The following is a 17,513-nucleotide window of genomic DNA, read 5'->3' on the forward strand; positions in this document are numbered from 1 at the left end:
CAAATTTTTAAGACAATAATTTTGAGAAACCCGCTTAAACACAATAATTAAGACAATACACAAGTTTCCTTTTTTCTCAAGTTAAGACAATTGACTCGAAAATTGTCTTAAATATTGTCTGAAAACACCCCCCACATGTAGTAGTGTGGGTTTACAAACCCTTGATTCGGTTTATCTCTCTATTGCTCGCTTTGTTCCATTGTTTCCTTCCTACATATGATGGTAGCCCCTTGCTCAAAGTGGTAGAGTTTTCTCTGCAAATGGCCCATTCAACAATGGTTTTTGAAACACTTCCCAGCATTAAGTTGAGTCACATAAAGTTCTTATTGATGATGAAGTGACTACTGTGACTCAAGCTCACCATGACAACACTTTAGGGAAGCAACTTACAATCGAGGCTCTAGGCTCGTGACTACAACTTAAGATGGAGCTACAGCTTAAGATGGGGGCTCCACTATTACAACTATGGTTCTTGGTAGAGGCTCTTAAGTGCAATGGTTGGGTAACAACTCTACAAGAACATCCATCATTCTTAGATAAAAGATTCTTCAAATTCCTTAGCCATAGGAGGAAATTAAATTGCTATAGTAATTAAACACTAAATTAGTAACCATAAACCCCTATAATAACACACAACAATGTTGTTGAATTCGACAATGTATCATTTTTTTTTAAATGCTAATAATATTTATACCAATATCAATTCACATGCTTTACTAACTGTTAATATTTAGACTCTAAACTCCACATAACCTACCAAAACCTATATAAAAAAAATAATTAATACATTTGTAATTCCAAAAAAAAACAACATACTGCAGTTGTGAAAATTATATGAACTTTACATGTCACTTCTTTTAAAAAGTTATTTAATGTTTAAGGATAGCTAATAATTTATTTGAGTTCTATAGCCGAGGGCATTTGTCCTCTTGCATATGTTACATCAAGCCTACTGTTTTTCGCTTTCCATTATTCTGTCTGGCATATTTCAGTCATGATTTCGTGATGCATTTGTCAGCCATTTGTTTGAAATTCGAGTTTGGGCGTGCATCGCATTCGAAGCTGAGAGTTGCACTAAAGTTGCTTTCGCTTTACGCATATGGATACCCCAAATGTTTTGTGCTTCGCTGGTTCAAAATTTAATTAAATTCTATGATAATAGATTTAAATTTTACATTCTTCTATATAGATATCACAAGATTTACGGACACTGCACAAGATTTACGGACATTGCTGAATGACAGAAATGGAAACTGGACTGTTTTAATAAATCATAGAGTCCACAGAATTTTACATGAACTTATCACAGTTCGGTATCATGCACTGACTGAAAGCCCGAGTCGTAATTCGATATGGCTGCACACTAGCAAGTGTGTAAAATAACGAAAATACGATGCAAATTTTATCGCAGAGGATAAAGAGTTTGGTCGGCTTTGGCCAAGTCATACATTCAACTGCATTTCGATATCTTGGTCATCCAAGGGGCATTTTGGTTTTTCCACGTCGCTCCTCTCTTTGATAAAGTCCCGTTGTTTGCCTCCATCCATCTTTTCGTTTTCAACGCGTTGGCTCTTTTTGGCTCGATAAACACAGAATAAAATCATCTGAGCCAACCCTAATGGCACACCGACAAAGTTTGGTGCCTGCAAAAACAAAGTATGATTCAGTTGTAGCTTATAACGTCAGTGAGAACAAGAAACACTATACGCCAGAAGAATTCTCTGATATAAAGTAGTAACCTTACCATGATGATGATATCCTTGCTAAGAGCGCCATATACCATCCACAGCACACTCCAAGGAAAGCAATAGAAGCTGGGCATGAATTCCACGCTCTTGGTTTGAATTACCGTTCTCTAGTTTAAGAAACTCGGTAAGAAATATTAAAAATAAATGCCATGTTGTACACGTAACAATAACTAAATCTAAACGATGGATGCGCCATTATAAAGAGCTAATGCAGTGTAAAGCTTACAATTACAGATAGTGGAGAAGCGTAGAGAATGGCAGTTGCCACTAATCCTGCAGTTCCTACAACGGCCTTCCTTTTGTTGTGATCATGGACAGCCAAAAAGGAAGTTATTGCAATAGTTCCAAACACCATCAACACGCCTATAACCATTCCTACCATTTTCCTCTGCAAGAAATATTCATTGAACATTAACTGATTTTGAACTGCCAAATGATACCAAGGATCTATGTCATGTTGATTGACAAAAATAGGTCTTATGGAACCTCAAAACTATTTGCAGCAAATAAATATGACAAGATAATACCTTGGGTTTAGGTGGAGCGAAAGTGAGATAGATGCAAATAAAGCAGCACTCAAGTAGGAAGCCAACAGCATTGACAACCATAACAACAATGTTTTCCCACCCATTGCTGATTAGAGGCGATCCATACCACGTGTACAGAATGCAGTTGTACAACGCTATTGCGTATGGAAAGCCTGAAAAACTCTCCGTACTTCTCATTTGGATCACCTTCTTGAATGTGGTTCTGTTCAGGGTTAAAATATTATCATCGTTTATTAATACCATGAGCCTCTCTGCCTTTCTCATTTGAATAACTCGCTTCAACCTAGTACTATTCAGGGCGATTACACTAAAATAATATCAGAAATTAACAATATGGGTTATGCGGTGATAACTATTACACTATTCTCCGTACATAAGAAAAGTCATGTAAGATTAACCAGACGCTGACGTTACTATATAGTTCAGCTACAGTTTAACAGGAACTAGAATCTAAACATTCAATCTATACGTCCAACTTGAAAACTATGACGTTTATAATAACAGAAAAAAAAGAGCTAACATAATATTGCGGAGTACGGTAGCGTTGACGAACCTAAAATGCCAGCCCCTAGACGTACAAAGTTATTCATCGTTTCTATGTTCTGGAAACGCGAAACTCTGTGTCTGCGGGATGGTTAAACTTAAAAGCGAAAAACGTGAAGATACTATAGTGTGGGGTGCATACTTATAGCTCTGGTGTAAATTTTACTTCCATTCGTTGAAGGGTTCCGGGAACGTGATCTCTGCGGGTCCCTGCACGTATATTGTCACCTATTCGACAACAGAGCAAAAGACGAGATGGTAGCATAAAAATATCACAAATGCTGGGTAAATATTCGAGTACAGTAAGGTAAGAAAACATAGATCCGCATCGATTATGATATCCCACTGGGTTAGGTTCATCTGGTTTGGTTCGGTTTTGTTTAGACTAATTAGGTTTCCAATTTTCCCACTTAGAAAATTATGAAAATTTCCATATGATTTTGGTAAAATTAGGCAAATTTTTTTGTAAATATAGGTTAGAGTTTTCGAGCTCTAAAATTTTGGCCGCCCATAGTTTTTGATATCGAGCTCTAAGATTTTGGTGGCTCATGACTTTTGATGATACTAAATCCATTTACATTATCAAAAACACAATTAGAAAGCTTTAAAATTTAGGTGGCCATGAATTTTTTATGTCAAATTCCAAAATTTTCATGGCCAAGAATTTTTGATGTCAAACTCCAAAATTTTGGTGGCCCAAAGTTTTCAATAATACTAAATCCATTTTTCACATAAAAACAATTAGAACACTCTAAAATTTTGGTGGCCAAGAGTTTATGATATCAAACTCCACAATTTTACAAATGTCTAGGGTTTAGTGTCCCAGATTTTAGTTTATTTTCTAGGGTTTGCTCTAGTTTGGAAATGCCACTCAGTGCTGCCTTTAGGAATGCTTTGATGGTTGTTGCCTTTTAATTTCCCGTGGCTTTTCTTTACGTCATTCTGCCTAGGTACGCATAAGCATTATTTTCATTCAATTGGGAGTTAAAAAATGTTTTCTATTCATTCTTATTATTTTGGTGCCTTTATGTATGGTTTTTTACCTTATAAGCTTATAATCCCAATTAAAAAAATAGAAATCAATAAAACTAAGGTTTTGAGTAGTATGATATCCCCTATATTATATTGTAAATAATAAAATTTATTGATGATAAAAATAAGAAATATAGATCAAAAAATTTAATTAGTTTACATTTAAATTTTTTGAAATAAAATTTATGTAGCTCAAATTAAGTATATATGTCTTCCCCATTCTTGATGAAATATCAATTTGACTTAAAATCTTAAACTAATCCACTTTAAATTTAAAATCATCATAACTATAAATTTTCTATGTCGTCCAATTAGTTTCAACATTATGCTACATTTAAATTAAATTGTTTACATACTAATTTTTTAGAACATAGCCTAAAACATTGAAATGTATTTTACTCGTGATATACAACTACCAAGTAAAATGGGTTATTAGTCCCTGCCTAGGACTAATAGCGTTCGATCAGGCGTTGACTTTCTATTAATTTGAGTTGACCGGAGCATTAAATTGATGTTTTTCCCTTTTATCCAAAGTTTTATTTTAGAGCTTGCATGTTTTTTTGCTTTTTATCCAAAGTTTTATATTGGAGGTCTTATTGCCGGGTTACTGAATTTCCAAATCCGATTTTTTTTTTAACCAAAGTTTGGATGGCTCGCTTAAAAATGTGGTGACAAGTTATATTTTATCTAAAGTCTGGAAACATGAAACTTAGACGCATGCAAAGTTTATTATACAGCTGCCACCTCTCACCTCTAAGGCAGCTGGCTACCACCGTCTGCCACCTCTCAGGCCTCCACTGAAAATGGCGATGGAGCTTCAAGCTGCCCTACACTACTCCTGGCGCTGCATTTTAATGTTCTCCACGGCGTTCCTACTACTTTCCAGCAACTGTATCATGGCTGCCGATCCTCTCAAATTCCTTGTGGTGGGCGACTGGGGCAGAAAAGGTTTATACAATCAGTCCAAAGTTGCTGCACAGCTGCACTCGCTGCTGCCTCCCACTCGCTGTTCATTACTTCAATTGTTTGTCTGCAGTTGCTTGGAGTTTTCTGATTAAAATGTATAATGTCTTAATATCTGACTCTGTAACAGATGGGGAAGATCGCCCAACCGTTGAATATCGATTTTGTCATTTCAACTGGAGATAATTTTTATGAAGATGGGTTGAATGGAACAGATGATCAAAGCTTTGAGCAGTCATTTTCTGCCATTTATACCGCCAGTAGCCTTCAGAAGCCATGGCATTTGGGTACTTATCGTCGTTATCATAATTTTTTTCCATTATATAGAACTACAGAAAGAGAGAAACTTGGTACAGCTCTCAGCACCAGACCCTGCAAATTCCTAATTAAACTGCGTGTTATTAAGCAGTTTCTTACCAGTATTGAGTTTGCCCTCTGCATTGCGAGCATGGGCATGAGATTGTTCTTGGATTAACTCGTTGGCATGGTTTTTTTATATTTGAAGTTAATGTGAATATTAAAGGCATAGGTTTAATAAAGAATACTGAAATTTGGGTTTTATTGGCAGTACTTGGGAACCACAACTACAGGGGAGATACACTGTCACAGTTGGATCCTTCTCTGAAACGCCGGGATACTGTGCAACCAATCATTCACGCTCATTAATGCCGTTAAATCATTAACCCTCATTAAATGCTGTCCACAATAGTGTTTTTACTGAGCAATAGTGGTGTATATATAGCAATGGCAATTACTATTAACATTACACAATAATAACCACCAGATTTCCGGATATTGTGGTTACTGAGCAATTGAGCTTGCTATATCTGAGGACACGAGGATGACGAGATCATTTTTGCTACCCTCTAAATAATTAGAATCCACCATTCAGTGTCTTATCTTATGTCGTGGAAACCAGAGTTGTATATCGATTCCCTTTGCATGCTTCATCTACTTAAAGCTGTGTCAGATCATTTCATTTAGATGATATATGATTCTTCGGGCAAGCAAATTCGCCCGTTTAGAGGCGCAAACTTCTCAATGCACGGGGATTTCGTCTCCTCTTATGCAGGTTTGCTCTGTAATGGATTATTTTCGCTTTTCATTTTCGTTTCTTAATTATTTTCTGCCATGAAAGAGAAGATTATAACAGATTAGGATTTAGCGCTACAATCCTGTAAAATTTGCAATTATTGGCCTGTAATTTCAAACTGTGTGGTTCTTTAATGCTAAAGATCGGTATTTAGTTTTACTTATGCTTTTCAAGCAATTGGCTATTTGAGAGTGATTTGCAGTCTGTGCCCACTTGTTTTTCGGTACCAACTCGATCATCTAGAGCTCTGGATCAGATTAAAAGCAGAAAAACTCATACTATGTTGGAGAGACAGATGTCCACTATTAGAATATAGGGATAATATTGAAAACATAATGTCATGGTATTAGTTTGTTTAAGTTTAGTCACAATCCAAAACCATGGATCCGTGCCTGTGAAATAGGTCCAGCTGTCCTTAATGGTTCGTCCAGTAAAGACAGATTCAGGGTAATACATAGGATAGAAGTTTTTGGGCACTTGGCTCTCAAGCTATTTAATGTTATAGGCAATTTCACCATTAGAAAGAAGATAATCCTAGAGTAAATCCCAAAATTCTAAGTTACAATGTTGGTGGTATCATTGGATGTCACTTGTCTTCTAAGATGCTTCATGTTGTCGAAACTCTGCATTTGTTTGAAAGCATCATGCTGTCGAAACTCTGCATTTGTTTGAATGTCACTTGTCTTCTAAGATGCTTCATGCTATCGAAACTCTGCATTTGTTTGAAAGCATCATGCTGTCGAAACTCTGCATTTGTTTGAAGTTGGGGCAAAGTATCCCAGTTGTCTATATACTTCAGATTGAAAGCATCATGTTGTCGAAACTCTGTATTTGTTTGAAGTTGGGACAAAGTATCCCAGTTGTCTATATGCTTCAGATCTCTCATAAGTCCTTTATTTGACATGTGTCCGCCTTTTACTCTTGAATTTTGTCATTAGGTTGGTGTAGGGTGATGACTATCAATCCTCTTGGTATCCTTTACAATGGTCTTTGGAGCTAATCAAGAATGTCAGAAAATAGACTTATCAGTAGGCTTTACAGTGTCTTACTATTAGGGCTCGTTAAGCTCAAATGGTGATTAAGGCCCCAATACCCTGCTCCTGGATTGCTCCCGGAGAGTACAGTGGCGAGTAATAGCAGAGGGAGTGAAGGAAAATGGACAGGGGCACCATCCATGCTTCAGCTCCGATAAATAAATTGCTCCGATTGGGCAGTTGTCTCTCAAGCTATGTACTGTTATAGACAGTTTTACCATTAGCAAGAAGATAATCCTAGAGTAAATCCCAAAGCTCTAAGTCACAAAGTTAGCGGTATCATTGGATATCACTTGTTTTCTAAGATGCTTCATGCTGTCGAAACTCTGCATTTGTCAGAAGTTGAGACAAAGAATACCAGTTGTTTATATACTTCAGATCTCTCGTAATTCCCTTCTCTGACATGTGTGGGCCGTTTACTCTCGACTCTTATCATCAGGTTGCTGTATGGAGATGACTATCAATCCTGTCACTATCATTTACAATGTTCTTTGGAGTTATTCAAGAATGCCAGAAAATGGGACTTATCAGCAAGCTTTACAGTGTCTTATTAGTAGGGCTCAATAGGCTCAAATGGTGATTAAGGCCCCAATCCCCTGTTGCTGGGTTCCTCCAGGAGAATACAGTGGCCAGTAGTAGTAGAGGAAGTGAAAGAAAATCCGGGTCTCTAGAGAGGAATTTCTCCTTAAGATAATAGGAGAGGAGCGTCATCCCTGCTTCAGCTCGGGTAAATTGCTCTGATTGGGCACTTGGCTCTCAAGCTATGTATCGCTAGAGGCAATTTTAGCATTAAAACGAAGATAATCCTAGTGTAAATCCCGAAGTTCTAAGTCGCAAAGTTAGTGGTGTCGCTGGATGTTTCTTGTCTTGTAAGATGCTTGATGCTTGCGAAACTCTGCATTTGTTTGAAACTGGCACAAAGAATACCAGGTGTCTATATAATTCAGATCTCTAGTAAATCCCTCGTTTGACTGTGCGAGCGTCTTTACTCTGGACTCCCGTCATTGGGTTGGTATTTGGAGATGACTGTCATTTCTCTTGCGATCCTTACAATGATCTTTACAGCTATTCAAGAATCTCAGAAAATAGGACTTATCAGTAGGCTATACAATATCTTATAAGTAGGGTTCACTAGGCTAAGTGGTAATGAAGGCCCTGATCCCCTGTTGGTAGGTTCCTCCCACAACGTATAGGAGAGTATAGTGGGCAGTAATAGCAGAGGAGGTGAAAGAAAATCCGAGTATCTAGAGAGGAATTTCAGCTTAAGATAATACGATAGGGGCATCATCCCTGTTTCAGCACCTGTAAATTGCTCTGATTGGGCACTTGGCTCTCAAACTAGGAATTGTTATAGGCATTTTCACCATTAGAAAGAAGACAATCCTGGTGTAAATCTCAAAATTATAAGTTGCAAAGTTAGTGGTATCATTGGATGTCGCTTATGTTCTAAGATGCTTCATGCTTGTGAAACTCTGCGAAATTGGGACAAAGAATACTAGTTGTCTGTATACTTCAGATCTCTCGTAATTTCCCCGTTGGACTATCTGAGCCTCTTTACTCTTAACTCTTGTCATTAGGTTGGTATTTCGAGATGACTGTCATTTCTCTTGCAACTCTTTAAAATGGTCTTTGGAGCTTTTCAAGAATCTAAGAAAATTGGACTTATCAGTAGGCTATACAATATCTTATAAGTCGGGCTCACTAGGCTCAAATGGTGATTAAGGCTCCATTCCCCTGTTGCTCGGATCCTCCCCTGCCACAGAGTACGGTGGATAGTATTAGCAGAGGAAACGAAAGAAAATCTGGGTCTCTAACCATTATCTCTGCTTCAGTTATGGTAAATTTCTCTGATTGGATTGTAACTTTGATACAAGTATGCTGGAAACAAGGTTTAAAGTAAATTTCTGTAAGTGCTAGACCACGATCTAAATTGCATGGTCGTTTGGCCCTGCGAAGCTGAAGGGCTATCTGGAAGTAACTTATGCCAATTTTCTATTTCCATTGTTCAGTTTGGAATCTTTGGATTACAAGGATTGAAATTTGCTATCACTCTGTTCCTTCATAAAATGAGAAAGTGGATTGCTTAGTTTTTCCTTTGACAGGTCATCCTGGTTTTAGAGTAAGCTAACATGTTAATCTGTTCACTCTGTTCCTTCATAAAATGAAAAAGTGGGTCGCTTAGTTTTTCTTTGACAGGTCATCCTGGTTTTAGAGCAAGCTAACTTTTTAATCTCTCTTTTACAGGAATACTGCTGCCCGTTTATTGAGCTTCACACAGTGGCTTAGCAAGGGATTTCACCTGCCATACAAAAAGCTTGCATTTAGTATGGAGTTACTGCAACCGATACCAGGGAGAGTATATGGAAAAGAAAGTTATTTTTGATCTGATATGATGAACTGATGAACGAAATCAGTCCTATATCTTGTTTCTGTGGACCGGTGGAAAAGTGAGGGCTCAACCGATACCAGGGAGAGTATACGGAAAAGAAAGTTATTTTTGATCTGATATGATGAACTGATGAACGAAATCAGTCCTATATCTTGTTTCTGTGCACCGGTGGAAAAGTGAGGGCTCAGCGCGAAGAGGATTGTACCACGAGAGAGCGAAGGGGTCAACCTGTTCCGAATAGACAACATGGATTTTGGAAATGTAGTTGTACTCTTACATCGAACCAAATCAAGAAGTATTTCCATCCACGGGGGTAAATATTTGCTTGCTAGATGAGAGGATAGCAGTGCTAGTTACAAATTCTGTTCCGGTAGGATTTCACTTTATTTCTATAAAGTAGTTAATGGTTGCATAGGGTCTTCTCCTTGGTGCAAGAAGAACAATTTGATCTGTATCATCTCTGTATAATCTTGACTCGATCTTGTTCTCCTTGTTCTTCCAAATAATATTGTGTTCTTTCCGTACACACCTTCTGTAAATATAATTGGGATTCTTACTCTGGGTTTTCATAATCAACATGATTGTCGTGAGTTGAGACGTTTATTAAAAGATCTGGACATTAGAATTAATCAAATAATTCCTGAAGGAGGATCTGTAGAGGATCTAAAAAATTTACCGAAAGCTCGGTTCAATTTAATTCCTTATCGTGAAGTGGGCTTAATGACAACGATGTATTTGAATAAGGAATTTGGAATGCCTTATGTATCTACAACTCCTATGGGAGCTATAGATATGGCCGAGTGCATCCGATAGATAAAGAAATCTCTTGAGACCTTGGCAGCTCCTATTTTATCGAGCAAAAGGGTTTATTACGAATCCTATATCGATGGACAAACTCGATTCGTTTCCCAAGCTGCTTGGTTCTCAAGATCTATCGATTGTCAAAATTTTACGGGGAAAGAAACAGTCGTTTTTGGTGATGCAACTCATGCTGCTTCAATCACTAAGATACTTGCTAGAGAGATGGGAATTCGTGTGAGTTGTACAGGTACTTATTGTAAACATGATGCAGAATGGTAATCATTTATCAAGCATAGTGGATGACCAATTCCTTATGTATAAAATCGTAAGTATTTCATTGAAGTTTAAAAAAAGAGCCGGAGAATGGATAGATGGATATTTTTATGATGGATCTATGCAACGCGGGAAAATTCTGGGGGATGAAAAAATGATTTTTATTTCCCTCAATTTAGAAGATATTTTGCTTCCAAAACATCGTAGAGAATTTCGAATCTTGAATCGGTTTGATCTGGAGAACGATCATGTAGGATTTTCCAATGGAAAAGACATACAAAATGATGAAGAACTCATGGGAAGAGACCAACATCTTAGCGTAGATACAACACAAATAATTAAACGTTTTCTTTGGCCTAGTTATCGATTAGAGGATATTATTTGCATGAATAGATATTGGTTCAATACAAATGATGGGAGTCGATCCGTGATGTTGAGAATACGTATGTATCCCCTAACTGTCAATTGATAAATTTTTTGCTTCAATTCCGTTTTCGTAAAAAAAAAGAATGGATTGATTCAATGGAGTTTCAGGATATGGAAAAAATTGAACCAATCTGTTCATTCTGTTTCATCAATGTAAAAAGATTCTACATCTCGTATCATATTTTTCCATAGGTTAAAACCAGATGTTCCTCCAAGAATATAGGAAGGATCCAACCATTTTTTCTTAAATGGTCGGACGGAACGAATCAGAATTATTATATGAACCATGAAAAGGAAAGAATGGATCTAATTCTTTTTTCTGACTCGAAAAAAAATTAAGCCCTGGAAAAATTTGTGTTTTCTTTATGATCAATAATTTTTCCATTATTTCATCTCTGATTCCCAATAAACAGAGAGTATCTGTTGAATCTCAGGTATTTTATTTAACCAATCGGGTCCTAAGACTTACCCAGCATCTGCAATTGCATGGAAGAGACTATTCATCCCAAAGGGGTTTGTGGAAAATTTTGAGCAAACGCTCTGGTTTATCTATCCAAGAGGGATAAACTTTGTTACGATGATTTAATTGGTCAATTGGATATCCGTGGGCTAAAAACCCGTTAATTTCGAACTTTTCAATTCCAGTCCAACTTTTAGAGATCCAGGATCCAGTCATTCTTTTTTCTTTTTATTTTTCTCATTTAGAAAACGAATCGAAGAGGGGTTACACATAATCATGCTTGCTGAAAGACCCCCTGATGGTAAGTATGGGTCCTCATTATCCATTGATACATGTTGCTCTTCGACTTATTGCTAGATGGTAAACGAATTGATCCAATGTATGGGATTTCTCCAAATAATATCGAACTACCTGTTCCAAATTTCTATCCGCTGCCTGAATTTAATTCACTTGATAATGATCCACATCCGCGAAAATGACGTTGCAATCGGAGATTATGGATGCTCTATCCACAAAGTTTTTTAAATCCTCTTGCAAGATACTAGAGGTACATGTAGGTGTTAATATTATCAGATCGGGAGCTTCCTCCTTATCTTTTCGAATAATATGATCCACAACTCTTTTTCGAGATCCACGTGCTAGTACGTGACGATCTACTATACTAGCAGTTGCAGGAGTAAAATTTCTTTCCCGTTCTAACATAAAACGCATTACATTAAAATAATCATCTCCTAGAGGAGCATGCATAATGGCATGAACATTTTTGAATGAACTAGCTACTCGTAGAGTTCCAATATGAGCAGGACCAGCATACATCCAATGGGCTAATTTCATAAATTGAACCTTATCTCAAATTGATCCTTATTCCCATCTTGCACCACAGATATATCCAGCAAGAGACTCTGAATTTTAGTATCTTGCAACAGGATTTAAAAAACTTTGTGGATAGAGCATCCATAATCTCCGATTGCAACGTCATTTTTGCGGATGTGGATCATTATCAAGTGAATGAAATTCAGGCAGCGGATAGGACTTTGGAACAGGTAGTTTGATATTATTTGGAGAAATCCCATACATTGGATCAATTCGTAACAGATGCACCTTCTGTAAATATAATTGGGATTCTTACTCTGGGTTTTCATAATCAACATGATTGTCGTGAGTTGAGATGTTTATTAAAAGATCTGGACATCAGAATTGATCAAATAATTCCTGAAGGAGGATCTGTAGAGGATCCGAAAAATTTATCGAAAGCTCGGTTCAATTTAATTCCTTATCGTGAAGTGGGCTTAATGACGGCGATGTATTTGAATAAGGAATTTGGAATGCCTTATGTATCTACAACTCCTATGGGAGCTGTAGATATGGCCGAGTGCATCCGACAGATAAAGAAATCTCTTGAGACCTTGGCGGCTCCTATTTTATCAAGCAAAAGGGTTGATTACGAATCCTATATCGATGGACAAACTCGATTCGTTTCCCAAGTTGCTTGGTTCTCAAGATCTATCGATTGTCAGAATTTTACGGGGAAAGAAACAGTTGTTTTTGGTGATGCAACTCATGCTGCTTCAATCACTAAGATACTTGCTAGAGAGATCGGAATTTGTGTGAGTTGTACAGGTACTTATTGTAAATATGATGCAGAATGGTTCAAAGAGCAAATTAAAGATTTTTGTGATGAGATAATCATCACAGATGATCATGCCGAAGTAGGAGATATTATCTCTCGCGTGGAACCCTCTGCAATATTTGGTACTCAAATGGAACGTCATATTGATAAACGTCTTGAAATTCCCTGTGGAGTTATTTCCGCCCCAGCTCATATCCAAAATTTTTCCTTGGGATATCGACCCTTCCTGGGTTACGAAGGTACTAATCAAATAGCTGATCTAGTTTATAACTCATTCGCTCTGGGTATGGAGGATCATCTTCTAGATATTTTTTATGGTCATGATACGAAGGAAATAATGACTAAATCCTTATCCACGGATATTAGTCCAATTTGGGATTCTCTTTTTTTTATCTCTCCATGAATGGTATGCTTGTAACAATAGGGACAAAATTTATTTGATTCCAATCAAATAGGTGTATTGCACCGATTTTTCCGAGTCGTATATCTAGAAATCCCCAGGAATCTTTTATAAACACTATCTTGGGTACAACTAGTGCACTCCAAAGTAATTGTTACTCTTATATCTCCGCTCTTGGCCATAAACTTACTTTGAATATTGGTTTTGCTTTTCGACCTCAAAAATAAAAAGGGAAAAAGGGATAGAAGTTGATAGCCGGAGAACCTACGGTGAAACATTTGAAAGTAAAAAAATGATTAATCAGGAGTGAGTTTTAAGTTTTACTTACAAAATTGAATGTGGAAAGAATCTTTACATTGATATTTCTACTTGAATTCTACCCCCTTCCAGTCCTAAACTTAGATCCTTTTTGGGGCTGAATGCACTAATTTCTCCAAGAGGTAGGAGAAGTCAATCTAGCACAATCTTTTTTCCCTTGGCTTTAAGGGGAGGAAAAAAATTAAAAAAAGGAAAGAATAAGAGCATCTGGAAAAAAACGATTGATTTCTATCAATAGGGCGGCTAAAAAACTGACGCATAAAATAGCTAACACAGGCGCTGTGGAAAGATAGGCCTTTAGATCTTGCATTGTAAATTCTCCTTATTGATCATAATGTGTAAGTGATTCAACCGTATCAATAGTTATGAATCCTAGAGAAAACTCGGAACTGATGAATATATATAATGTGATCCGGGCCGTGGTCCTATTTATAGAAAAGGAAAAAGATGTTTCATCACCATAATGAATAGTGATATTCTAGATAATAGACCTTACATGTATAAAGTATTTTCACTCACGAGACCGAAGAGAAATGAAGGTGGAAAAATGTGGGAAACATATTTCGAATTCTATAAAATAAAATTAAAATAACATTGTCTAATGATTAGAAGGGATGTAGCGCAGCTTGGTAGCATGTTTGTTTTGGGTACAAAATGTCGCAGGTTCAAATCCTGTCATCCCTACCTTTCCCTTCTTTTCTATGGAAATAAAGGAATGAAAGATCATTTGATATCGATTCGACGGGAACATCAAATAATTGAATCGTATCAGATGCGAAAGTGTTTTGCTCTAAGAGTATCAACAAAAGGTATTTAGCCATCTGATAAAAAATAAAGTATGATTCAGTTGTAGCTTATAACGTCAGTGAGAACAAGAAACACTATACACCAGAGGAATTCTCTGATATAAAGTAGTAACTCCTTGCTAAGAACGCCATATACCATCCACAACACACTTCCAAGGAAAGAAAAGAAGGAGAAATAGAAGCCGGGCATGGATTCCACGCTCTTGGTTTGAATTACCGTTCTCTGCAATTTAAGAAACTCGATAAGAAATATTAACAATAAATGCCATGTTGTACACGTAACAATAACTAAATCTAAACGATGGATGAAGCATTATAAAGAGCTAATGGAATCTTGTTATTCGAGATCGTGAGAAGAAAACGAGAGATGGCCTTCGCTGAGAATTTCTCCTGCTCTGGTAATGGAACCACAGACTTTACGGCTGTTGGAGGAGGCATTGCAGGGCTGGCCACAGCCACTGCCCTCCACAGGACCGGCCTCAAGTGTGTGAGGCTGGAGCGCTATGACTCCTTTCGAGCTGCCGGCATGGGTTTGGATATGCGGTCAAACGCCTGGAAAATATTTGACGTTCCGGGCATAGCAGATACCCTTCGCCCAAATCATCACTTGCTTGATGGGCCAAACGTATCAAAGGCGGATCAGGAAGTGAAGCTCGCAAAGATGCACAAGATCAGAGATCTGCACACAATAATTGTTTTTGGGTTCAGAACCCAATTCGGAGGCGGAAAATCGTCAGGGTTTGGCTTGATCGTTCACGCCAACATTGACCCTCCTCTCACGGCTTCTGCATGTAAAGATAGGGACCTGCATGTTGCAAATCTGGCCCATCACACAATTGAATGGCCCAAACTCTGCAGATCTGGGCCGGATCTACACGATCTGAGCCTCAAATCCTTCAGATCCAGGCCGGATCTAGCTGATTGGAGCAAGCTTCAAGATTATACAGAACCCAGGCAACAGATCGGCGGGAACAGGCATCGATTGAGCAGAGGGCATGCAGCCTTCGTCATACAAAAGACAGATCGACCCAACAGGAGGCAAGATCTGGAAGAATGCTCACACCTGGACCACCTGGCAACCAGCAAAGACACCGGCGCAGGCAGAGCTCAGCCAAAACGCAGATACCAGGTAATTAAAAATCGATTTCAGATCTTTGTTAAAACCCCTGAGATGAAATCCCTCTTAGTATGGGTAAGTGCAGATAGCTCTGTTTCGCAGCTAAAGCAGCAAATTTGTGCATTGACTGGCTATCCTGGCCAGATCCAACACTTAGTCAGTGGCAGGTGGTTCCTCCAGGACAACAGAACCCTGGGAAGCTACGAGATCAGTCCAGGAGAAACTATTGTTTTGAACCTCACGCTGAGAGGAGGGGCCCCATCTCAGGGACAACCAAGCAGTTCAGGAGTGGAGAAGGGGAAAACAACACCCCAGCACAAACCTAAGGGAGCTTCATCCTACAAAAACATTCTCCAAGGCAACAGGGAATCAGGATCCTCCCCAGACCAAGGCGGATACACACCTCGGCCTTACATAGTAGACCAGCTAGGACAAACTCCAGCTTTTAATATTGATTCCACAGGGCTTGGTGATTATGTTAAGTCTTATGAAACACAAGCTCTAATATGTCGCTTCAACAGCTTCTGGCCAAAACCATCAGATCTATTTCATTGGATTTTTACCACTTGGACCATGGAATGCGACATTCATCTATGCTCCAAAGGGTTTTTCATAGTCAGATTTATATCCAAGGAGGCCAGAGATACCATCATCAGTGCTGGGCCTTGGTTCTAGGGAACGGCGGGGCTGTTCATGACCCCATGGTTTAAAGATTTTGATCCAAACAAAATGACTGTATCAAAAGTGCCGGTTTGGGTTCGTCTACATAACCTTCCCCTTCACTTTTGGAGTGAAAGAGTCTTGGAAGGAATCGGGAACAGCATAGGGAAATACATCAAAACAGATATGGAAAGGATCGATGAAAGGATTTTCACTTTTGCATGCATCTGTGTGGAAGTAGATCTAAGTAAAGGGCTGCCAGACAACATAAGGCTGATCTACAAACAACAAAATTGGCTGCAAGCACTAGACTATGAAAATACCGCCTTCAGATGTAGGATGTGCAGACAAACAGGACACTTGCAAAGCACATGTCCAGAAGCCAAGAAAGCTAACAGTAAAAGAAAGCAGAAAGGGAAGCAGAGGAAAGGATGGCAATTCTCCCCCCCTATCTCAGAGGATGAAGAATCAGAAGCAGAAGAGGACGATACCCCCATAGAGAATGTTGAGGTACCCCGAACAATGGGAACCCAGAAGGAAAATACAATAGAAAACAAGACTCCACAGTTCTACCCAAATCAGGAAGAGAAGACAAATGAAGATCAGAGCATGGGAGGGATTAAACGACTTCATCAATCAGATACCTCAGATTCAGACAAGGAAGTAGGCCCGCAGAGAGCAGAAACACAGTTAGTCATAGCCTCGATTGAGCCTACTCAAGGAGAGTGGCGCAAGGTCGAAAAGAAAAAGGGAAGGAAAACCTGAAGATCCAAATTCAGTTTTCCTTGCTTTCTCCCTTCTTCCCTCTTCTTTTTCTTCTTTTCTCTTTTTTTTCCATTTTTGCACGATCGTTGTGTATCGTTGTGAAGGGTGCGGAAGCACTTGAGCCCAATGGGCAGCTTATGGAAATGCTCTATGCATCTGCAATTGTAACTTTTCATTTTTTAAATAAAGGTTACAGATTTTTTCCACGGGAAAAAAAAAATTATAAAGAGCTAATGCAGTGTAAAGCTTACAATTACAGATAGTGGAGAAGTGTAGAGAATGGCAGTTGCCACTAATCCTGGAGTTCCTACAACGGCCTTCCTTTTGTTGTCATCATGGATAGCCAAAAAGGAAGTTATTGCAATAGTTCCAAACACCATCAACACGCCTATAACCATTCCTCCCATTTTCCTCTGCAAGAAATATTCATTGAACATTAACTGATTTTGAACTGCCACATGATTCCAATGATCTATGTCATGTTGATTGACAAAAATAGGCCTTATG

At 38.3% G+C, this 17,513-nt stretch overlaps 1 protein-coding gene and 1 long non-coding RNA gene across 2 annotated transcripts; one reads left to right on the forward strand and one right to left on the reverse strand.

The window, feature by feature from the left end:
• Window positions 1-1,303: 1,303 nt before the first annotated feature.
• On the reverse strand, window positions 1,304-2,886 carry LOC149260158 (bidirectional sugar transporter SWEET3b-like). Its single transcript, XM_089457031.1, has 6 exons — window positions 2,834-2,886; window positions 2,276-2,498; window positions 1,975-2,136; window positions 1,745-1,855; window positions 1,449-1,643; window positions 1,304-1,363 (listed from the first exon to the last, which is right to left on the reverse strand). The coding sequence occupies exons 1-6, from the start codon at window positions 2,884-2,886 to the stop codon at window positions 1,304-1,306; spliced, it is 804 nt and encodes a 267-aa protein (XP_089313157.1).
• Window positions 2,887-5,076: 2,190 nt separating this feature from the next.
• LOC149260159 (uncharacterized) lies at window positions 5,077-5,569 on the forward strand. Its single transcript, XR_016248040.1, has 2 exons — window positions 5,077-5,121; window positions 5,403-5,569. It is a non-coding gene; the product is annotated as an uncharacterized LOC149260159 (long non-coding RNA).
• The last annotated feature ends 11,944 nt before the right edge of the window (window positions 5,570-17,513 follow it).

This window comes from Pinus tabuliformis, chromosome 6 (assembly GCF_031772625.1).
Source record: "Pinus tabuliformis cultivar Carrire ecotype Pingquan chromosome 6, CPIR1, whole genome shotgun sequence".
Lineage (NCBI taxonomy): Eukaryota > Viridiplantae > Streptophyta > Pinopsida > Pinales > Pinaceae > Pinus > Pinus tabuliformis.